At 40.0% G+C, this 25,153-nt stretch overlaps 1 protein-coding gene across 10 annotated transcripts in view; it reads right to left on the bottom strand.

The window, feature by feature from the left end:
- Nucleotides 1-1,318: 1,318 nt before the first annotated feature.
- Nucleotides 1,319-25,153, bottom strand: part of DCX (doublecortin) — a 124,892-nt gene continuing 101,057 nt past the window's right edge. For 3 of the 10 annotated variants that reach the window (XM_042241818.2, XM_042241813.2, XM_042241814.2), the window contains exons 6-7: nt 23,618-23,715; nt 1,319-9,907 (exon numbers count right to left, since the gene is read on the bottom strand). In XM_042241818.2, the coding sequence (XP_042097752.1) occupies nt 9,851-9,907; nt 23,618-23,715 (155 nt within the window). In that variant the 3' untranslated portion in view covers nt 1,319-9,850. Of the gene's footprint in view, nt 9,908-20,818; nt 23,716-25,153 lie in introns of those variants that run through there. The other 7 variants (XM_060408432.1, XM_042241815.2, XM_060408433.1 and 4 more) reach the window with 3 other exon arrangements.

The following is a 25,153-nucleotide window of genomic DNA, read 5'->3' as shown; positions in this document are numbered from 1 at the left end:
CTGGGCCCCACCTCCCCAGTTTTTGGTCCAGTGGAGGTGGTGTGGGACCTGAGGATTTGCATTTCTGGCAAGTGCCTGGGTGGTGCTGATGCTCTGTGAGCACTTGAAGATAAAAACCCATTTTTATCTCTATATCCCCATGGTCTTTGCATAGGGCCACTGTTGAAAGAGGGCTTCCCAGGTGGCGCTTGTGGTAAAGAACCTGCCTGTCAATCTAGGAGATGTAAGAGATGCAGGTTCAATCCCTGGATCAGGAAGATCCCCTGGAGGAGGGCATGGCAACCCACTCTAATATTCTTGCCTGGAGAATCCCATGGACAGAGGAGCCTGGTGGCTATGGTCCATAGGGTCATAGAGTCGGACATGACTGAAGAGACTTACCTTGGAAGAAAGTGACACTGTGAGAAATCATCAATGAGAAAGGCCTGACGATATTGGGGACGAAGACTGGCCTGGCCTGTCCGATTATTAGATCTTTTCTTTGGATTAGAATCACTAAGAAGTCCTCCCCGTTTACTTTCATTGTCTCCACCAAAGTGATGGTCACGGGGCTAGTTGATAAAATACTGATTGGAGAAAGCATTTTTAATCATCTTAGTCCTTGGGAATAGCTAGGATACTGGCAGTTTGCTTCTCCAAACACAGGTCAGATGCAAGCTGCAGGGTTGACCCTCATGGCGAGGTTGGTCAAACTATTTCCCAGGATCTCTGCCTCCTCTTTCTGTGCCCTTTCCTCCCTCCCTCCCTCTCCATCAATCTCTTCACAAGCCCAACACCTTGTGTTCTGTTAATAAAATCCTAACTGAGAAAAACACTCAATTAGTCATTTATGCCTGAAGGTGAATAAGATACGTAGGTGTTCCCTCTCCTGGAGAGTAGCTGCAGATCAAATCTTGGAGAGAGAAGAGCCACACTGTCAAGGAATTGCAAGCAGCAGGAAAAAGTGTTTTGAAAGAAGCCATATGGAGACTGTTCTTGGGCCTCTGAAATAATCGCAGCACTAGAAGTGACCACCTATTCTGATGACGTGGACTAACCTTGGCTTATGCATCATTAAACATAAAGAGGTCATTTGATTCCTGCTCAACTCCGGAAGGGAGATCTGAGACCTTACATGTTGTAAATGTGCAGTGCTGTTAATTATGGTCTTTCCATCCCACACTGACCCTCAACTTCCCTATCTATAAAATTAAGGGGTTGGACAAAATAATGTCTAAGTTTTTCTGCCAGCTTGGACATTTTGTGGTTATATGATCATTGCTTCAATGCTTCAAAAAAAAAAAAAAAACAGGGAGCGAGAGAGAATGTCAGCCAGAAATATTGAAATTGAATTTTATTTTTGGAAAATGACATTACACACATCTTGCAAATGTACACAGAAATGAGCATGAGATGAAGAACAGAGCTTGAGAGCCAAAATGATTGCAAGAGCAGCTCTGCGGCTGCCCGGTACCGAATGCTGTGAATCTGCAGCATTCACAGTTCACAACACATTTCACACATGGAGAACTTCTCTAGACTTTGAAGTCCTCTGACCAAAGAAAGCCCTCATCAAATTGTGGAGGGAGGAAGAGGGATATTAACAGGCACAGGAGATGAAAAGGGTCTGCTCCAGCTGGTTTACATGGGCCTCACCAAACCTACCAGTCCAAGTGGGAACAGCAAACCATCAAGGAGGATGCCTTCTTGGAACACTGCTTTTGCATCTCAGGCTAAGAGCAGGCTGGGCATTGCCTGGGAAACTGACAGCAGTGCACATAAACCCGTGTCCCTGTCTTTTCTCACTATAACTGTTCTAAAGGGGCAGCTAAAAATCCCTAAATATCTATTGTCTTTCTCTTTTCTAAAACACAATTATTGGTCATTGGTCAAGCAGAACCTTCTGAGAGCCTCTGAATATCTCAACACTGCTGCAAGGATAAGTGTTGCCCACTGTGTTTCGATTATGGGTGATTCTGAGAATTATTCAATTTGCAATGTCATCAAATGGCCAAAGAGGCTCCCAATTTGCCACTGATTTTTATTCAAAGGTGAGCTGAGTCTTTGATCACAATGCCATTCCTTGAGAAATGGTCAATAACTGCTGAGAGACCATTGCGAAATGTCTTTCTTTCCTCCCCCTTTCTGGTTTGTTTGTTCTTTGCTGACTTTACTTGGCAAAAATTATTGGGCCTTAAATCAGTTATTTACAACCATAAGACATCTGGGAGCAGGGGGAGGGAGAAGGCAAGGGAGGGAAGAGGGACCACAAGGAAGAATATATTCTTTTCAGAGGTTAAAATGAGTTATTTAAGAAATGTGATGTACAATAATACCATGCATTTACTCTCCAAAGCTAGTCACTAGCAAGCTAACACCTCTAACACTACAACCACCAATTACAGCTGTTTCGCTACAGTAACTGAGTTCTAACTACAGCTATAGGGTAGAAAGGGTGGGCTGTTCCATTTTGAACTTTCTCCCTTTGAAAATGGCCATAAAAGCGTTTTCTGTACAAGTTTAATGGCACAAAAAGGTGACCGAAAACATTGTAAAGAACTTACCACACGTGAGAAATGCAAAATTCAATCAAAACATGCATTAGTTGTGTACAAGTCATAAGGGATCATTGGCTTCAAGCTGCAATATATTACAGGACCATACATTGGAGACATTTTGGTACAACCTCTTACTTGCTCAAATCCCTTTAAGAGAACTTAAAAAGAACTGGCATTGGAAAGGGCATTCCATAAGGTCTTGCTAAGCAGTGACATTCCCAAGGGCTATGCACCCTGTTGAATAAATTAGTACCTCCAAGATGGCTTCTTTAGTGCCATTAATTACTCTTATATGGATTGCCTGCATGGGATCATGAAGAATTGGCATCAATAGTAAATGTTTAGGTGGATTTAGTAACAGAAGGAAAAATAAAATTTAATTATGTGAATGCTTCTGTTTATATTATGCAATTGCTAAACACCCTTAACATTTAAACCAATCCCAATCGCCTATAAGTTTAGCTTTAAAAAATTCAACATTTGGCAAGCCTTAGTGTTTATAAGATTATTGTGGAGAGCTTATTGTGTAACAGTAAAAGTTAAAACAAATTGCCCCCCACCCCACCCAACACCCCTGTCCAACCAAACCATATGACAGGAGAAATTACCTGTGGTCTCTCACTATATTATATTGCAGCTTTTAAAATTATGAGGAAATTAAACAAAATCAATTCATAGTATTTAGCTGGTATGAATCCATAGGTGGATTTTTCTGTTCAGCTGATTGTTTTTCTGAGCATACTTCACTGCACCACAAAATGGTGGACTAAAATGAACCACAAAGTATTCTGTACAATGCTTGGAAGGCAAAGACCCAAAGATATGTGAGCTATAATGAAACTGTGTGTGAGGATCTGCTTCGATGAATTACAACTGAAATTGTTGGAGAAAGGGCCAGGCTCGGATTGCTCCCCACCAACAGACTTCTAACGGGACTCTCGTAGGATCAGGGCTCATTAATCTGGAAATAACTACTCATCACCAAGGCAAAATCACAGGGCTAAGAAGAGGTATACATCCAATACTTAGATAAGGAGGAAGGAAATATTAAAAGAGAGAGAAAGAGAATTGCAGAGGACAAAGGATAGATGTCTATAATGCGGGAAGTATAAAACTGAGAGCAAATATGGTGAAGTGGAGAAATAAAGAAAAGACTGAGATACACAGGGGAGGTAAGGTAGAGACTGGCAAAAAAACACATTGATTTCCTCAGATTATTAACCTCGAAATGAGAAGTTCCAATACTTTTAAGTCTTCATCTTAGTTTACAAGATGTTTGCTCTGACTTCTCTGTGCCATCTTTCCTCTCCCAACTAGACTGTCCTTCTCTTGGGAGCAGGAAGATGCCTTAATTCCCGATGAGAATTCTATACACCCCCAGCCCCAGGCATCCAAGGTAAGACAAGATAGCTTCTGATTCCAGAAGATGTTGAAGTCTATAAACTAAGGAATAAAATGTTAGGCAGTTAGAAGGGGTAGGTGATTCAAGAGTCTTGTCATATGATAACCAGTGTCACACTAGGAGGCCTGAAAATAAGCAAGAAGCTTATTTACACTCAACTCAAAAGGTTGAATGTAAAGATCACACTAGAACTGTGGGGATGGAGACAAGTTTGGAGACCAGGGTAGGAGAGACAGAGGAAGAAGTCACCCTTTCCTGAAGAGATAGGAGGAGCAGAATTCTTCAGCCAGATATACTCAAAGATTGACTGATGGAGAAGCCTTCTTGTCTCTGAAAAGAAAAAGAGGAAGGGGCTTGGTGAAGCTGTTAAGTCTCAGCCCATAGTAGGTTGCCTGCTGGAGCCAGTGCTCTGTGGGTTTAGAAATGCATTTTCTTTCCTGAAGACGTGTCTTGCCTGCTGTGTAGCAAGAACCTCCAGCCTTGTATCTACTAGGGAAGTGAGTTCTGCTAGCCAGAGGAAGAAGAGAATTGGGAATTTGTTTTTAAGAAATGATTTGTGTTGTCTCAGCCCATTATCATGCCACTTAGAGCTGACTATGGGCAATCCATTGAGTGTCAACATCACCGGACTGGGTCTGGGCCACCCAAAGCCAGAGAACCTGCTGGAGATGTATCTCTAGCCAAAAGGTAGGTGAGCGGAATCAAGGCGGTATCCTTGTTCCAGGTGGTCATACCTGTAACAAAGAGTCAACCCTGAATGGGATTATCGAACTGTGGATGAAGCTACATATGGGGTCTCCTTCTTGGGGAGAGGCAGAGTGTAACAGCCTCAAAGTTCCACATCAGGAGAGAGACCCAGGAAGCCCAGCAATTGTAAGGCTCCATGGCTACATAGGAGGTCTCAGGTCATTTCTGGCATGTCAATCGCTAGGCCTTTATTCTTTCTAGGTTCCCAGGACTAAAACATTAAGACTCTAACCCCTTGCTACTCCCAGATGAGCTTCAAAACACAGATGGTTTACTTAGGAAGCCAGCCTAGGCCTCTAGGTCAAATCCCTTAATGCAATGGCAATACAAGAGTGAGGCCTGGTCTTAGAAATCCAAATGACTCCATGTGGCCAAGGACAGGTTCCAGTGGCTTTAAAAGAAAGAAATATGCATGTTTTTATTGCCGTGGTAAACTGGACAGTAGGGGGAGGTCATTCAAACACCACTATCCCACTGTGTCTGTCTGGGGAAGTCCCTTGGCACAGATGTTTTTGAGGAGCACTGAGCTGGGGGAACATTCTCATCAGTGTGCTGGAGCTCATCTTGGAGACATGGCATGCTTGTACCCTTGTCCAAGGGAGATGTGTGTGTGTGTGTGTGTGTGTGTGTGTGTGTGTGTGTGTGTTTAAGATAAGCTATTCAGAAATAAATATGAGGGGGATTAGGGACATGTCCATCCAGAGTACTAAAGGGACTAAGAAGCTGATGTAATTTTGTCCAAGGCAAACATTCGATTGCTGGCCTAAGACTTGGGTTGGGTGACTCAAAGAAGAAAGAATCTGGAGATTCAAACCCGCTCTTCCTGCCTTCTTCCGATAACAATACATTTCATTTAAGGTTCCTTGATTACCACTGAGGGAGGAGGAGAAGCAAGAAGGAGAGAGAATTTCCAGAGGAGTGAGGTAAGCCTGGAAGGAGGTCTTTCAGAACTAAACTGATGAATACCTAGTTCCCAGGAAGAACCTCACTGTGGGGAAAGCTACATGTTCAGACCCCATTGCCCTGGTTTCTGCCATGGAAGGCCACATGAGCAGTGTACACAACAAGATAAGTATGGTGTATACAGCGCATAGCTTGCTATTTTAGTGCAAATACAAGGAGTCAGTGTTTAACATCAGCCAGGGTACATTTTAGTCACAAAGCCCCTTGCTTATACCTGGAAATTGTCTCCATCGATGCTGGATGGCTATGGGAAAATTGTGGATGAACACAACCACCGCAAGGTCAGGTTATTTTCTCTAGCTAGTCTCATCCCCATATTTTAAAAGAAATCATCAAAATACTGTAAAGTAATTAGTCTCCAATTAAAATAAATAAATAAATAAATAAATAAATCATTGCCAGGGAATGGTGCTGTGCTGTGCTTGGTCACTTCAGTGATGTTCGACTCTTTGTGACCCCATGGACTGTAGCCCCACAGGCTCCTCTGTCCATGCGGATTCTTCAGGCAAGAATGCTGGAGTGGGTTGCCATGCCCTCCTCCAGGCCAGGGAATGGTAGCCACACTCACTTAAAAAATACTGAAAAGTCACCTCAGAAAGTCAGGATAAACAAAGCTATTATTTCTCCCTCCCTCTCTCCCTTCTTTCCTTTCCCTGCTCTAGGAACAAGAACCATTTACCTCAGCCTACAAAGACCAACCCGTATGAGATGAGATGAAGTGAACTGACAGGAGAAACCAGTCTTCCCCCATCCCATTTGAACAGAGCAGGAGCTCCAGGGACTGTTCTGAGGACTCCTCAAGGTGGGCAGGGATCCCAGGTGCTTGATGGACAAGGGCAGCAACCCCACTATTCCTATTGGTCCTCAATGCCTGCTTCTCTCTGAGGACCTCTGCAGTCCATGTGGATGGGAACCATGTGAATATAGGGAGAAAGAGCTGTATTAGGTTGCTGGGTGGATTTCCCACTGAGATCAGGGCAGCAGCATATGGCTCCAAGATGCAACATGACCCTGGGAAAGAATTCTCAGCAGCCTAGTGGAAGGCAGTACAGTTCAGTGGGAAAGGCCTTGGAATGAGAGCCAGGAGATATGGGTTCTAATCCCAGCCCTGCCCCTAGCCAGCTGTGTGACCTTGGGGAAATTACTTTACCACTGCATCTCCGTTCCTGGCCTGAAAATGAGGAATTTGGAGTAATGATATGATCTGAAGATTCCTTCCAGCTCGAAAACTGTATGATTCAGTCTAGGCTAATACTAAAGTCCGTAAGGACACAAAGCAGTCATGCTAATGGCTATCCTTTCCAAAACAGTGAAGAGAAAAGGAACTTTTCTCTCAATTTACCCCTAGTTAACACTACTTATGAAGTTGTTCAGCCCAGCCCCATATATACATTTTCCCCTTCTTTGTCCCTATTTCTATTTCTGTAAGGGAGAAAAATCAGGAGGTAGGAACAAGCAATAGATGGATTGTGTGTGTGCATGTGTGTCTAAGAGGGAGGGAGAATAGGGGGAGTGGTGGCAAATCCTTGTTGACTGACTTGCTATTTGCTGACTGTGCAGAAGGTAATACAACGGGACATTTGTGGTAAAACTGGATTGGGTAAAATTGTGAATGACAGGACTGAAGGAGCTCAGTAACAACCAGATTTTTTCTCTTTTGCCTTGAAAATGGGCCAATTTAAAATGCAGTTGTTAAAGGCTTGAAGTTTGAACTAGACCAAAGTCCCCTAAATTGGCAGTACAGAAACATTTCCTGATTATTTATTTTTTTTAAAGATAGAAATTCTATTATTATTATAGAAGATAATAATAGAAATGCATTGATTATTATAGAAGGTTGAAAGATCATTCTGAGGAAAATATGGCCACTGAATATTTTCTAATGATACATGTGGCACAAGCAAGGGAATGCTCAGAGAGGTAGCCTAGGGTGTGGACATGAGGAAATCTGAGTTTCTTCTCTGGTCCTGCTCTTCACCAGATGGTCATTTGGCTGCCTCCGCCTGCCTTTCATTTTAAATGGAAGGAATTGGACTAAATGATATCTAGAGAAAGACTGTGGGTGGAATCTTTGGGGAATCTGGTCTGTAATTTAGATACTGACCTCCTACCCCTCTCTACAGCCTCCAACCCAAGTACCAATTTTTCCCAGTTAACTACAAATTTTTCTGGGAGGCACTAAGCAAAACTTTAGCTTCCAGAAAGAAGTGGCGGGTAAGTAAAATGGGCTTCTTAATGATTTCTAACAGCTTACAAACAAAGGAGAGGGGGCAAAAAGAGATTCTCATACTTTGGGGTTTTTCAATGACCAGTTTTACCAGGAATCAGTACTGCCATTATCTGGATTTTCCTTGTAGCTAAGGACAACTGAAGCTTGTCTCGGGGCATCTGATCTACCCCTTCCATCAGTGCATTTCCTCCTACACAGTGCACATCAGCAATGCCATAAAGTTGCCACTGATTCATGTCAGGGTGTCCTGTAATATCTCCTAAATATGAATCAGCTATGTGTGTGTGCATGCATGCACGCATGCATGTGCATGCACGCGCACACACACACACACACACACACACACACACACACACACACACACCTCAAGCTCATTCCAGTTAAAGCAGAGGAACAAATGCAAGCCATTCAATAGCCAAACAGCAGCTTGACTTTGAATGTTGCACCTTTCCAACTATCTGAACAATTACAATGAAATAAGGATATCTTCATATCTGCTAAAAGCAAACACAGAATTGGCATGCATGGCTTTCACTTAAATTTAGTTGTCTTTGCCATTATGGGCTATGATTATAGACAAAAAGCAGTGTTATGAACCTGTACCTCAAAGACTGAGAACTATTTCAAATGATCAGTCCTTATAGCAAAGAGAAAGGATTCTGTGTCTTCAGTATGAAATATCAGGAATATAGATAAAAAAGCTGCTTAAAATATGCCATAACATTTCATTTAAAATATAATTAGAATGTCTGGTCCACATTGAAATTATTAATGTAAGCATAACTGTTAAAAAGTTATCAAAAGACTGATTCTATTGAATTGGCCTCTGCTATTCATTTTTTTTTTTTCCTGGAAGTTTCTGTTTGGCAGTGACAGCATGGTTTCTAAACTACGTTATTCTTCTGCATTTTTTTTGGTAAATTTTCTGCATGTGTTTTTTAGACAAAAGAAAAATCACCAGTTTATAAAAAAGGAGCTTGAAGAGTTTGCTCCTGAAATACAGACACAAGGTTTTATAAAAAGGATATTGGTTTCTTGCTATAAAAAGCGACTGAAAGGTGTCAGACCTGAAAACAAATTCTCACAGTGTTTTCAGTGTTGGCTGTTAACAAGGCATTCAATAGAACAGAGATAGATGGATACCGTACAGTTTGTGTCCTAACTCACTAGGTTAGACAGCTTCTTAGAGGGCCCAGGTATATGAAAGCCCCTCACCCCCAACTGTTATTAATTGCTTATTGACTCTAAATTGCCCCAGTGGAGATGTTGACAAGGAATTCACTGTGCTTTATAAACACTATTGAAATGTCTACAGTGTTTTCCAATTTTGCCTAGTCTCTTTAAGCGATCCTACACCAGGGTCCTAAGCCTTTGGTGTCAGAATGACAAGTTGCTGGTGTTTCTCCCCCTTGGCAGCCAGAATTAGTGCTAAAAAACAAACTAGAGTTTCAATCAGGAGTGAAGTGTCAGGCTGGGGAGCTGCCTTGCTGTCCTCCCAGGATCCTCCAGCTTTCTTGAGATGGAGAGACAAGGGACACTTATGTTTGTCACTCTTGGATTTGCCAATGATTTTCCCCTCCCCACCCCCACACACATCTTAAGTGCTATGTGTGTAAACAACTCTCTGCAGAGGGAAGACTGTCATGGATGAGGAAAGCGAGATGGGGGAAAATAATGCAGGTGCCTAAGTATCCAATAGAAAGATCACAGACTAGTACATTTTGCATCCCTGGAAAGTTACCCCCAAAGGATGGTTATCAATCTATCTCTTATAACTGGTAACTGTGGATCAGTGGCCCAGAGGAGAAATCACAGGAAAATAAACCCAACATATTACAGTGTGTTTTTAAAAGTAACAACAACAACAACAAAATAAAAATTTGAAAGCACCAATAGCCCTGTTGGACACTTGAGCAGAAGTACCCTATTGTAACGGTAAGCTTGCATTTGTACTCTGGACTCTCTCCTCCTTCACATGGAATCACCAAGTGAGTCTGAGTCATCCAAGGACAGAGGCAGGTACAGGTCCTGTAAGAAGATAAGAGATAAAGTTAACTCTCCTTTTCTTAACATCTTGGGCTCTGCAATGGGCAAGATTATGTGACTGCTTTTTTAAAAACTAACATTTTTTCTAATTGTTATTTTGAAATATAGATTCACAGGAATTTGAAGTACAAATAGGTAGCAATTTCCCCCAATGGTAACAATCTTGCAGTTTTCCATGCATTCATGTATGTGTATGTGTGTGTGTGTGTATAGCATAGTTGTATGTGACTTTATCATATGTGTATATTTGTATGACCATCATGACAGTCAAGATACAGAACTGTAGTCTCACCAAAGGGCTCTTGTGTGCTACCCCTTTATAACCACATCCACTCCTCCCCTATCCCTAAGCCTTGGCAAACAGTGTTCTGTTTTCCATCTCTACAATTTTGTCATTTCAGATGTTATATAAATGGAAGCATACAGTATATAACCTTTTGGGATTGGCTTTTCCCATCAGCATAATTCCCTGGAGATTCATCAAGCTGTTGCCTGTAAGAGTAGTTCACTCCTTTATACTGCTGAGCAACATTCCATGGATGTACCACAGTTTATTTAACCATTCATTGGTTGAAGGACATGTGGGATGATTCCAATTGAAGGCTATTATAAATAATACAGCTATAAACATCCATGTACAGGTTTTTGTGTTGACATAGTTTTCACTTCTCTGGGAGAAATGCTCAAGAGTACAATTTCCAAGTTGTATATTAATTACATGCTTAGTTTGGTAAAGACTGCCATATTAGGTTTTCCAGAGTGACTGTACCATTTACAGTCTCACCAGAAAAGTATTAGTGATCTAGTTTATTCACATTGCCACCAGTATTTGGTGTTTTCACCACTTTTTATTTTAGCCAGTCTTGTGGGATTGTAATGATATCCCATTGTGGTTTTAATTTGCATTTCCCTGATGACTAATGATGTTAAACATCTTTTCATGTGCATAATTGACATCTATAATTCCTCCTGAGTTCAGTTGAAGAAAACATTCCTAGAAATGTTTTTTCATGTCTTTTATTCATTTTTAACTTGATTTTTCTTATTGTTGAGTTTTAACAGTTATTTTTATATTCTATATATGGCTTTGGTTAGATACATGGCTTGCAGTCTGTAGCTTATCTTTTCATAACTTTTGCATAGCCTTTGAGAGCAAAAGTTTTTAATTTTTATGAAGTCTAATTTGTCTAATTCATCATTTTTTCTTTTACAGGTTGCACTTTTTGTTGTAATATCTAAGAACTCTAGCCAAACATCAGAAGATTTCCTCCTGAATTTCATTTCTAAATGTTTTACATTTACAATTATAATCCATTTTTTCGTTAATTTTTATGTAAGATGTGAGGTCTAAGTTGGGATTTTTTTTTTGGCCTAAGGGTATCCAGTTCCTCTAGCACTATTTATTGAAAAAGCTATCTTTCTTCCACTCATTGACTTTCGTACCTTTGTAAAAAATCAGTTGTAGATGTATAGGTGGATTCATTTCAGACTTCCAGAGAGCTGCCAGACCCTGAACAAATGGATAACTCAAAAACTGTACCCCGTCACCTAATTTCAATTTATTTCTTAATATTTTCATTTCCCACCATGACTCCAATACTGCCCCAAGTCTTGTCTATGTCTTGAGGAGATGAGATGATATAGCAAAGGTTTTTTCCACTGTTCCCAGAGCTCTATTTGGAGATCCTTGTGATTACTTGTAGACTTACTTCCCATATGGTCTAAATCAGTGCTTTTCAAATCTCTCTCATTCTCAGTCTCTCTCTTTCTCACTTCTCGTTTAAATTTTCTATTCAGATGAAATTTTTCTTGGAAGCCAAACACACGAGACAAATAGAAGCGTAGTTATTTTGGTCAAATCAGACATGGGGGAGGCAGAATCTCACCCATCTCCAAATGAAGTACTGTTTGAAAACCACTGTTTTCATTTACATTATCAGCAAGATACTGAAGGAAACTGGAAATCTGAGGGTCAGGTCTCTGGGTGATTAACAGGCTGTCTTTGGTATAAACACAGAACTTCAGTAGAGAACTGTCCAAGAGAATTAGAGAATGCAACTTCTTGAGGTAAAGGAAAAAGTGAAGATGATGAACGGGGACAAGAGTAGGGAGGAGAGGGACTTATTTATGTAACATTGAGAATGCTTTTCGCTGAGAAAGGATAGGAAGTCTGTTAGGCCACTTAGAATGGAAACAGAAGTAAAGTATACTCAGAACTCTGAGGGTGTAGTTAAGTAGTACTCTGACACCGAGTAAGTCTTTATGTCTTGGTTTCTTCATCACAAAAATGCAGAATGTACAATCTGTAAGGTCTCTACCAGCTCTGAGGACACTCAAAGAAAGACTGAATCATTAACACACACATGCATGCACACACACACACACACACACACACAACAAAGGCAACTGTAGCAAATGGATTCACTTCTCACCAACCTGCCATCCCTACACTGTAAATCAGGGGTTGGAAAACTTTTCTGTAAAGGGCTAGATAGTAAATAATTTAGGCTCTCTTTACTGGTCACATATGGTCTCTGTCACACATTTTTTTGGGGTTTTGTTTCTTTTACAACCCATTATAGATGTTAGAAACATTTTTTTACATTGGGGTGCCATCCAAAACAATCAGGCCATACACAAGATTTGGTACTCCTGCTCTTAATTACCAAACAAAATTTCTTAGAATACTGATAAACAGGCAGGGAGTACAACACTGAGGAGACAAGAGGAGAGCAATAAAAACATGTAGAATGAAGTTGGGGCAAAGTGGCATACTATGGAGTTGCATCTCTGAAGGGATTTAGTTCTCCAGAAATTGAGTAAAGTGAAAATTGGACATACTCAAAGTATCTTTGAGCCTTAGACTTTAAGAATAGTGGAGAGACTCTCTGAAAATCTGATCCTGCATAAATGCAGTAACACTGGAAAAAATTGTCAAAATCAACTTTTTCAGAACTCCAGAAATTAACCAAAGGCTTGCAACAACCCCAAAAGTATTCCTTCAAGAAAAATGGCTGACTCTCAGTAAGAATACCAAAGTCTGTGGTGCTTTAACAGGTCCTATTTCTGTTCTCTCTCTCCCCAGCTCCAGTATGTCTTTGAAAACCAACAGCCTCAGAACTACAGTATCTGAAAAACAGCGATCTAGACACCACTAGAGGATGCAGAATGGAACTGGAGTTCCCCCAAATGCCATCTTTCCAGAGAACTGTCACTATTTGACCTGTTGGTTGATTCCCACTTATGGGGCTCTTCTTTATTTGACCTGACTCAGAGCACATTCACTGTGAACAGCCTTTACAGGGAGCATTAATCAATTGCAATTGTTTAAAATCACAGCTGCCTGATGTGGGGGAAACAGTTGGGGCAAATGAAGCTGCTCAAAACCTTAAAAGGAAAAGCTGGAGAATTCATGTTCATAGGGGACTTTGAAAAGCTCTGACAATATTCCCAGGAACCTCTAGGGCCAGGCACATGTTCAGGGTGTATTCTCAAAAAAGACCTGAGAAATTCTTAATCTCTCACCTCTGGTTGGCCTTGAAGCCCTGAACAAACAGCAAGTGAAGGCTAAGGCAAGCCGCCTGACAGAGCATTGAAATCAGGCTCCAACACACACACACACACACACACACACACACACACACACACACACACACACACAGCCCTTCAGCAGAGGCTGGGAGACTTACTGAATCAAAGTATTTAAGGAAATCTAGCAAAATTATCCTTTAAGAATGAAGGAGAAATCAAGGCATTCCCAGATAAACAAAGACAGAGCTAGCAGGCATGTCATGTAAGAAATACTAAAGAGAATCCTCCTGGGAGAAATGAAAGGACAGTAACCCACATGACCCATATAAGTAACACACATAACCCACATAAGAAATAAAGAACAATGAATGATAAAGGTAAATATGTAGGTCAAGACAAAAGAAGTTATTATAAATTTATTTTTCTAACTCTTTTCTTCTATTATCCAGTTCCAAAGACAACTGCATAGAATAGTAATTATCAAGATGTGTTGGTGGACTTATTATGCATGAAGATGTAATTTGTATGTGAATAAGAACACAAAGGGGTGGGGGTGAACAGAGATATACAATAGCAAAATTTTTATATCAAATTGAAATGAAGTTGATAGTAATCCAAAGTATATTGTGTCAAGATGTTAACTGTAATCCCCAGGGCAACCGCTAGGAAAATAACTTGAAATAAAATTAGTAAAAATACAGCAAGGAAATTAAAACAGTATACTGGAAAAATATCTATTTAACACAAAAAGGACAAACATCCAGGAGTGAAGGAACAAAAAAGACATATACAAAATAGCAAATGGCAGATGTAATTACTAATTTACCAACAATTACATTAAACATAAGTAAATTAGGCACTCAAATGAAAAGGCATAGACTGACAGAATGGTTTTTAAAACATTCAGCTCTATGCTGTTTGAAAGAGACATAATTTATATTCAAAGACATAAATAGGTTGAAAGTAAAATGATGAGAAATATTTATCATGCAGTTAGTAAGCAAAAGAGAGCTGGAGTGGCTTATACTAATGTCAGAAAAAAATCGATTTTAAGGCAAAATCTGTTACTAGAGATGAAGAAGGACATTCATAATAATAAAATATAATTAAAACATATCTGTGCTTTAACAACAGAATACCAACATACATGAAGCAAAAATTACTGAATTAAAGTAAGGAATAAAGAATTCAACTGTAATGGTCAAAAACTTCAATACCCCATCTTCAGTAATGGATAGAATAACTAGGCAGAAGATCAACAAGGAAACAGAAGACTTGAAAGACAGACACTACAAGAAATTACACATCTAACCTATTCTGTCCAACAACAACAGAATACACTTTATTCTCAAGGTCCCATGTAATGTTCAACATGACAGATCATATGTTAGGCCATAAAATGAGTCTCAATAAATCTGAAAGGGTTTAAAATCATACACAGTATGTTCTACAACTACAATGGAATTAAATCAGGAAGCAATAACAGAAAGGTATTTGGGACGTTCACAAATATGTGGAAATTAAACAACACACTGCTGAATAGTCAGAAATCACAAAGGAAATTGGAAAATACAGCGAGATAAAGGGAAAGGAAATCACAGTATACCAAACGTTTTGGGAAGCAGCTAAAGCAGTGTTCAGAGGAAAATTTACATGAAATGTTCAGAAGATGCTAACTCATAGAAACAGAGAGTAGATTAGTGGTACCAGGGATGTGGGTGGAGGAGAAAGAGGCTGTGACTACTAACAGGCATAGGGTTTCTTTTGAAGGTGATGAATACATTCTTGCATAACTTTGTGATTATTCTGAAAGCCACTAAACTGGGCATTTTATTTAAAAAGGTGAATTTTATCTCAATAACATATTGTTCTAAAAAGTAGTACCTTTGAAAAATCCTTCACATTGACAGTTGAATACTATATATTTCAAATTTACTTTTTAGTGTAGTTGAATTATAATGTTGTGTTAATTACTGCTATATAGAAAAGTGACTCAGTTATACATATATGCTCTTTTTCATAGTTTTCCATTATGGTTTATCACAGGTTATTGAATATAGTTCCCTATGCTGTACAGCCTTGTTGTTTATCCATTCTATATACACCAGTTTGCATCTGCTAATCCCGAACTCCCAATCTAACTCTCCCACCCCTCTCGTCCTTTGCAAACACCAGCCTGATATCTATGTTTCTGGTTCTGTTTCATAGATAGGTTCTGAATCTTGTTTATGTGATTCCTGAGCAGCTAACCTTATAGAGCAATATGCATATATTGGTATATAGTGTATACAGTAATATTCAGTGTGTAGTGATATGTACAAATGTAAAATACAGTTTTGTAGTAGTTTTGCTCTATGGCTACATTGTGACCACTGATGAATTCCATAAATTTACACATAAATGCAAGTCCACTGTAGTAGAAAGAGCACAGGATTAAGAACCAGGACAACCATCCTAAGCCTAACTTCCTCTTTCAGGATCTTTGCTTCTATATCTGAAAATTGAGGAAGATGAAGACTATGAGATCTTTACGTTTTGTTCTAGCTCTAAAATTTTATAAAATATAACATATATTTTGCTTTTCTCTAGTTATACCAAAGCCAGGGGAAGGGAGGCAGGCCCTGCCAAATTAGTGACCTCCCTGGGCACTCTTCAGGCCAGCACACAAGGGTCTTTTCATGATGGAAGTCACTTTGAGTCCCACCACACTGAACACTGAACCACTGGACTTCAGTGTAGCTCTGAATCATTCATGTAATAGACACTTTAGTGTAGTTGGTTGGCTAGTGGAAATAATTATATGAGAAGATTGTTCCAGACTGTTATCTCAGAGGAAGAGGAGACAGGCCTGGGGTAGAAATGGGAGGCTGTGACTTGTAATGGGTGGGGTGAGATGTAGGCTATGGAGAAAATCCAGAGAACTAGGCCTAGGTATGAACTTCCGTACTTCTATCCTCCATCAATTTCTTTAGTATTCAAAATATATTTTCTTGTATGAGTAGAACACTGTTCAGGGAAAGAAATTATCTCAACATTCTGTTATTGTTGATTGATATGTAGAAATACAGAAACACACATATTGCTTAACAATACAAATAATTTGCACCTGAAATTCATTTGCTTAGTCCCCTGGAGCCCTACAGAACAAAATGTTTGTAACAAATGCAGCTGTGCTGGCGATACTATTGCTTTAGAGAAAACAAAAACTTGGTCTCTGGTCCAAGAAGCTTATAGTCCAAAGGAAGTCAGAGAGAAGTTTTGAGAAACCTGGCTTCCAGTTTGGGTTTGCTTTTTCCCAAATGTGCCCTGTGCTTTTCTGATGGTGTGGCTTTGTTCTTGCTGATTTTTTTTTTTTTTTGAAAGCTGGAATGCCCGTTCTCTTCACCAGCCATCAAAAGCCTACCCAGGCTTTAAGGTTCCAATGTCACCTAGTCTGTAAAGCTTTTCTGTCTCCCACAGTTGGATGTCTTTCCTCCTCTCCTTTGTGCTCTTGCAGTTTTTTGTTCACTCTTGATTATACTACCAAAATCCACTTAGAGTGCTGTCTGTGATTTAAGGTTCAGGACCCTGCTTTATTCATCAAACTATCTCTGTAAGCACTTCCAGGATGACAGAAGAAAAGAGTTTGGAAACAGAGGATAATGTATATTTAAATAATGTTTGTTATGTTTTGAAATACTATGTCAAATACATTTTCCTTCAATCTCCAGGCAACTTGGCAAGCAAAATGCCTCCAAGTTTAAAGCTATGATGGTGATCACTAATCTGGAAAATTTTTTTAAAATAAATGAAAAAGTTTCCCTGTGCTTCTAGGCATTTTTAACATCTTTAATATGGTGTGTGCATGCTAAGTCACTTCAGTCAAATCTAACTCTTTGCGACCCTAGGGACTATAGCCCACAGGCTCCTCGTTCCATGGGATTCTCCAGGCAAGAATACTGAAGTGGGTTGCCATGCCTTCCTTTGGGAGATCTTCCTGACCCAGGGATCAAACCCATATCTCTTATGTCTCCTGCATTGGCAGGTGGGTTCTTACCACTAGCACCACCTGGGAAACCCCCTTTTATATGGTAACTTCTCTGAAGGGTTGAATCATACTGGGGTTGTCTTTATGACTGGGCACTTTCTTTTTCTCATCTGTAAAATGGAAACACTAATCTGCCTTATCCCTTTTGCAGGGTTATCACAAGGGTAAATGAGAAAATGGATATGCAAAAAAGATAAAGCAGGATGAAAATGCAAAATGTTGTTCTCATTAACTATACAAGGATTTACTTCATGTCCATATTGCAGCATTCGAGTATGCGGACTTTGGCTAACCTCATCACAGCTGCATTAAAAAGGATTCTCCATGAGTTGCTTAAGAGGAGAAGCCAAGCAGCTGATTACAGCTTAGGGCCCTGACACAGCCATCAAAAGTAACTAAAGGGATGCTGGGACTTCAAGTTTGTTTCCAATTGTGCAGAAGGAAAGTCATGGCCTCAGCCACCTGCTTCCTGTCTCCACCATGACTCACACCTTTCAGGTCCACTTGGATGGAATTTCAGATGAAATCTGCTCAGGCCCACTGCCCAAGGACCTCGATGGTGCTAAGGCTCAGGTAACTGTGAAAGGAGGAGCAAAAAGCTGAGCCTGAGCCCCAAGAGGACTGAGTCAAGGTCACAACACACTTTTTAGCTTATTTAGAAAAACCAATTTGTCCTCTATCACTGGTAGTGTAAGCATAAGGCTACTGTTTCCGATAGGATGCACCGAGTGAGACACAACATCACTTCTATGACATTTCTGTTCCAAACGCAGTCTGAATTTAACCACAAGGAAACATCAGACAAACTTAAATCAAAAGACATTGCACCAAATAATTAGCCTGTGCTCTTCACTTCTATAATATACTTCCCTAAAAGATTTTTGAAAAGACTCAAGAACTTTTCTGAATCAAAGAAAACTAAAGAGACATGACAACTGAGAGCAATGTGCGATCCTAGGTTGGATCCTGGACCAAAAAAAGAATGCTCTTGGGACAACTGATAAAATTTGAATATGGATGAGAGAGCATATAACAGTATTGAATCAATGCAAACTTCCTGATTTTACCATTGTACTATGGTTATGAAAGAAAATGTCCTTATTCTTAGGAAATACAGATTGAAGTATTTAGAGGTAAAAGAGCATGATGTATGCAACTTAATTTCAAATGGTTAAAAATTTAGTAAAGTGTATGCATAGTGAGGAGGGAGAAGACCCACAAAAACAAAGTAAATGGGGAAAATATAAATAACTGGTGAGTCTTTATAAAGAGTACATAGAAGTTCTCTGTATTATTCTTGCAACTGTTTAATTTGAAATATCAAAGTAAAAAGTAAAAAAATTTATGAAAACTATACCAAAATCTAAATGTTTTTTAAAGTTTGCTTTAGAAAATTATATAATTTGTTACTTAATGTTGGTTTCATTAACTGCCATAAAAAGGGCAATTTTTCAAATATAAATTTATTTATTTTAATTGGAGGCTAATTGCTTAACAATATTGTATTGGTTTTGCCATACATCAACATGAATCCACCACGGGTGTACACGTGTTCCCCATCCTGACCCCCCTTCCCATCTCCCTCCCTGTACCATCCCTCTGGGTCATCCTAGTGCACCAGCCCCGAGCATCCTGTATAATGCATCGAACCTGAACTGGCGATTCATTTCACACATGATATTATACATGTTTCAATGCCATTCTCCCAAATCATCCCATCCTCGCCCTCTCCCACAGAGTCCCTAAGACTGTTCTATACATCTGTGTCTCTTTTGCTGTCTCATATACAGGGTTATCATTACCATCTTTCTAAATTCCATATATATGTATTAGTATACTGTAATGGTGTTTTTCTTTCTGGCTTACTTCACTCTGTATAATCGGCTCCAGTTTCATCTACCTCATTAGAACTGATTCAAATGTATTCTTTTTAATGGCTGAGTAATACTCCATTGTGTATATGTACCACTGCTTTCTTATCCATTCATCTGCTGATGGACACCTAGGTTGCTTCCATGTCCTGGCTATTATAAACAGTGCTGCAATGAACATTGGGGCACACGTGTCTCTTTCAATTCTGGTTTCCTTGGTGTGTATGCTCAGCAGTGGGATTGCTGGGTCATAAGGCAATTCTATTTCCAATTTTTTAAGGAATCTCCAACCTTGTTCTCCATAGTGGCTGTACTAGTTTGTATTTCCACCAACAGTGTAAGAGGGTTCCCTTTTCTCCACACCCTCTCCAGCATTTATTGCTTGTAGACATTTGGATCACAGCCATTCTGACTAGCGTGAAATGGTACCTCATTGTGGTTTTCATTTGCATTTCTCTGATAATGAGTGATGTTGAGCATCTTTTCATGTGTTTGTTAGCCATCTGTATGTCTTCTTTGGAGAAATGTCTGTTTAGGTCTTTGGCCCAGTTTTTGATTGGGTCGTTTATTTTTCCAGAATTGAGCTGCACAAGTTGCTTGTATATTTGTGAGATTAGTTGTTTGTCATTTGCTTCATTTGCTATTATTTTCTCCCATTCTGAAGGCTGTCTTTTCACCTTGCTTATAGTCTCTTTTGTTGTGCAGAAGCTTTTAATTTTAATCAGGTCCCATTTGTTTAGTTTTGCTTTTATTTCCAGTATTCTGGGAGGTGGGTCATTGAGGATCCTGCTGTGATTTATGTCGGAGGGTGTTTTGCCTATGTTCTCCTCTAAGAGTTTTATAGTTTCTGGTCTTACGTTTAGATCTTTAATCCATTTTGAATTTATTTTTTGTGTATGGTGTTAGAAAGTGTTATAGCTTCATTCTTTTACAAGTGGTTGACCAGTTTTCCCAGCACCACTTGTTAAAGAGATTGTCTTTTCTCCATTGTATATTCTTGCCCCCTTTGTCAAAGATAAGGTGTTCATAGGTGTGTGGGTTTATCTCTGGGCTTTCTATTCTGTTCCATTGATCTATATTTCTGTCTTTGGGCCAGTACCATACTGTCTTGATGACTGTGGCTTTGTAGTAGAGCCTGAAGTCAGGCAGGTTGATTCCTCCAGTTCCATTCTTCTTTCTCAAGATTGCTTTGGCTATTCGAGGTTTTTTTGTATTTCCATACAAACAGTGAAATTATTTGTTCTAGTTCTATGAAAAATACCATTGGTAGCTTAATAGGGATTGCATTGAATCTATAGATTGCTTTGGGTATACTTATTTTCACTGTATTGATTCTTCTAATCCATGAACATGGTATATTTCTCCATCTATTAGTTTCCTCTTTGATTTCTTTCACCAGTGTATAAAACACTGGTTTTCTATATATAGGTCTTTTGTTTGTTTAGGTAGATATATTCCTAAGTATTTTATTTTTTTCATCGCAGTGGTGAATGGAATTATTTCCTTAATTTCTCTTTCTATTTTCTCATTATTAGTGTATAGGAATGCAAGGGATTTCTGTGTGTTGATTTTATATCCTGCAACTTTACTATATTCATTGATGAGCTCTAGTAATTTTCTGGTGGAGTCTTTAGAGTTTTCTATGTAGAGGATCATGTCATCTGCAAACAGTGAGAGTTTTACTTCTTCTTTTCCAATTTGGATTCCTTTTATTTCTTTTTCTGCTCTGATTGCTGTGGCCAAAACTTCCAAAACTACTATGTTGAATAGTAGTGGTGAGAGTGGGCATCCTTGTCTTGTTCCTGACTTTAGGGGAAATGCTTTCAATTTTTCACCATTGAGGATAATATTTGCTATATGTTTGTCATATATAGCTTTTATTACGTTGAGGTATGTTCCTTCTATTCCTGCTTTCTGGAGAGTTTTTATCATAAATGGATGTTGAATTTTGTCAAAGGCTTTTTCTGCATCTATTGAGATAATCATATGGCTTTTATTTTTCAATTTGTTAATGTGGTGTATTACATTGATTGATTTGCGGATATTGAAGAATCCTTGCATCCCTGGGATAAAGCCCGCTTGGTCATGATGTATGATCTTAAAAAGGGCAATTTGAAAAATAAAGTGATACACTGAGAACTCAGTGATACAAAGAAAATAGCGAGGCTCTGACAAGGCTGCCATCTGTAGCTTATTCTAGTCCTTCAATGGTGAAATTTGTTTTTAGAATGGAATCTAAAACAAAAGCAAAATGAAATACAGCAAAGAATGCCCCCCCCTAAAGCCTGAAAACCCAACCAGAAGAAATAGTTTAGCAATGCACTCATCCAGTGGGCTTATGGGTGGTGGAGCCTCAGCCTAAATGAACTGAACATATCAATTAAAAAGTGGAAAGACTCAAGTGTATGGGCCAAATAAATGCCTAGACTGCACCCCCACCCAGCCGTTTGAGAAAGGTACTGGTGGAAGGTACTGGGATAGGTCACACTTCCCAGAAGGAAAGTAAGGGCAGAAATGCATGGAACAAGGACATAGTAGGAAACAGTGGAGCATCCCTATGCGGTTCTGTGTAGACAATAGAACAACCAAAGTAGGCTATTCCTCATCCTGGTATGTCCACATGAACAAGCCTTGTTGCTCAGAAGAATCACTGAAAGTTGAATGCTAAAGCAGTTCTCATCCATCTCACAATCTCGGGGTAACATTGGCTACACAGACAGTTCAGCAGATCCTCCTTTGTTAAAACCAAGTAGCTCAAGAGAACAATCCAAAGGTTCCAGCCAGGGGCACTAGCAGAAGTTAAAAGAGACATTAAAGGAATGGAATGAGCATTAGGAATTATGGTGCAGGTAATGGTCGAGTTAACCAGGAAATTAAAATCCTGATGTAGAGAAATGGAAATTTAAATGGGTGGCAGGTAGTGGTGTGCTGTTAAATGGGTAACAACCAGCTTTCTGTGTGAGAAAACAACAACTCTGATTTATAGCATTTGCTGAATTCCATGGTGTAAATATTCCCATCATGGCTGAGCTCTAGTTACTAGAGTTGGGAAGCAGTGTACACAGTCAGCTCTCATGAGCTAGTGTAAACCAGCTCCAGTACACCAAGGGTCATAACCTTGGTTAGGACCTTATGTCTACTGCTGCCTAGCCATGTCACTCCAGTAAGTAACTTCACCATTCTGGGTCTCAATTTCCTCATGTGTAAAATATCAATCCCACAAGATCATTGAGGAATCAAACTAAACAAATTTACCTCTGTCTCAGATCTTTTCTACCTCTGACTCTCTATGGTTCCGTGATGGAACTGGCCACATTGGTGGCTTTTTTGCCTTTCTCCATCTCATGCCAGGTCTTGTGAGCCAGGGGAACACAAGAGAATCCTAGAGGAAGCCACTCTATGGTGTGGTAATCAGAGCAGAGGGCTTCTGGTGGCTCAGGAGTAAGAGTCACCTGCCAATGAAGAAGATGAGGGTCTGATCCCTGGGTCGGGAAGATCCCCTGGAGAAGGGAATGGCACCCTGCTCCAGCATTCTTGCCTGGAGAATTCCATGGACAGAGGAGCCTGGTGGGCTATGGTCCATGGGGTTGCAAAAGAGTTGGACATGACTTCGGGAGTAAACAACAACAGTCACAGCAGAAACCACATCTATGTGGCCTGAAGTGAGGTGGAAGGCAATGGCCACTGCATATTTTTGATACAGAAGAGATTTCTAGGTGGAAATCAGTTTGGAAAGTGGAGGTAGAGAATTTCTACAACATCTATTATTTTAATGGTATATTTATTGGGGCTAACTCAGAGGTGTAAAGGGTACCTAAGGTCAGTGCAATGAATATATGCCCTCTCTCCCCACAGTGTACCAGAATTGGCCTGAGCACGAAGAATACACAGTGAAATTAGGGTCTGTTCATATTTGAATGTCCCACGAATCTAAAGGGAGTAACTCAGGACTAACTTTCTTTATGACCTTTACCGGACCTAGGAACTTAAGTTGCCCTCACCATCCTGTTTGCTGTGCCTCTGAATCAGAGGGACAAAGCTCAGTTTATCCCTTGGGCCATCATTTGGTGACACGATTAGCTCAGAATGGGGGTATTTGGGTCCTTCATACCACTTCCTTTTGGGTAAATAGAATTAAGCCAGGGGCCAGAAGAATAAACACAATGATTGGAAGCTTGACCCCTGCTGGGATTCCTGAGGCTTCAAGCTAATGGACCAAAAAGTCCAAGTGAAAGGGAGTTTAGTAAGGTATAAGAGACATAATACCTTGTGCTTCCGGAGGCTGCCAGGACTGGTGGGCGTAGAGATGGGAGACTGCTTAGACTTGGGGGTAGAGAGCTGGCTGCTGGAGGTTCCGTTTGCTAGCCCAAGGCAAGAGAAAAGGAAGGGAGAAAAATCAACAGCATACAAAGGAACATGTTATCCTTCCCCTCTGAAGACACTAAGAACATTCAAACACGCTACACAGACGACCAAGTGATTTGATGAGTAGAACAAAGGTGAAAAGAAACACATTCCTCAGAAAGGCAAGAACTACAATCCTCAGTTAATTAGATCCCCTTGTGGTGCAAAGCAGTAATCTAACTCCCGCCCCCCCCTTCTCCCCGCCTCACCTCCTCCCAAGTACTTCCAATTACAGGGATCTGGTTCTTTTCAAACCTTTTTCATATTCATTCCCAAGTCTGACCCTAGCAGCATCTCTGGGAGGTAGTCCGGGAACATGTTACTCTGTTTCAATTTTATAAATGACATTAAAAAGGCATGAAGAGGTCATATGCCTCACCTTAAAGGGGAAGGCATCTGGGTGATTTGGGCATGTCCCTTTTGGTGGCAGATGATGTGGTGCAGGACAGCCCTATTATCTATCTCTTCCCCTCTCTATTTTCCTGCTCATCTTCCCCCCCCCCCCCCACTCTCTCTTCCCTACCTCATTATGGGTGCAAAGACCAGAAGGAAAAAAGGAGAGAGAAAGAGCTAATTAGGAAGCAGAATGGAAAAGAAAATGGAGGAGAAACAGTGTGAAACATAAAGAGAGGTGCATACAGCAAAATGGGCAGAGGAGAGAATTGAGAATGAGAGAGAGAGATCAGGAGTGAAGGAGACGAGAGACAAGAGGTTGCTAGGAAAGAGAAGGAAGAAGTTTGAAATCAGGAGAAAGGCTTACAGACAGAAAAAGGATGATGGCATTAATAGCCAGAGTCAGGGTGCACCTCCATTTGTCTCTAGTCAGTAAAATGTTGAAAATGCAATGATTTAGTATTTAACATCTCTATATTCCATTGTTGTTGCAAATTGTCTTATATTCCCTTGCTGACCAGATTTTTAAAAGATCCAATCATGTAAAAAGAAATGTGGTGCATTGAAGTGGAACAATTAAACAGCTTTCAAAGGGAATTCATGTTCAGACATCTCATGCTTAAGTTAATTTATTTTAAAATGTAAGGACCTACATTGTTCCTCAGATATTCTGAAATGTGCTTTTTAAAAAAGGCAAATATCCCAAGGGCACTGTGGGGAGAGGGGAGGAGACGAGAAAGAGGAGGAAGGGAAGACAGGGGAGAGCGGGTAGAGGAAGAGAGAGAGTAGGAAATTGAAAAAATTGAGCAAGAAGATGGCCTGAGAGTGTTGCTGTTGATCCCATAGGTAAAGCTTAAACTGATGTATCATGAATATTTCCTGAAGATATACTTCCTCTGCACCACTTTGGTAATGTTTCCCTAGGTTCTGGAACCTTCACATCAACTATAGAGATGAAAGAGACATCAGTGTGGTGGTAGCTGAATTTATCCAAGTGCAAGT

This window comes from Ovis aries, chromosome X, assembly GCF_016772045.2.
Source record: "Ovis aries strain OAR_USU_Benz2616 breed Rambouillet chromosome X, ARS-UI_Ramb_v3.0, whole genome shotgun sequence".
NCBI classification, from domain to species: Eukaryota; Metazoa; Chordata; class Mammalia; order Artiodactyla; family Bovidae; genus Ovis; species Ovis aries.
This window is presented reverse-complemented; position numbering and strand designations above follow the sequence as displayed.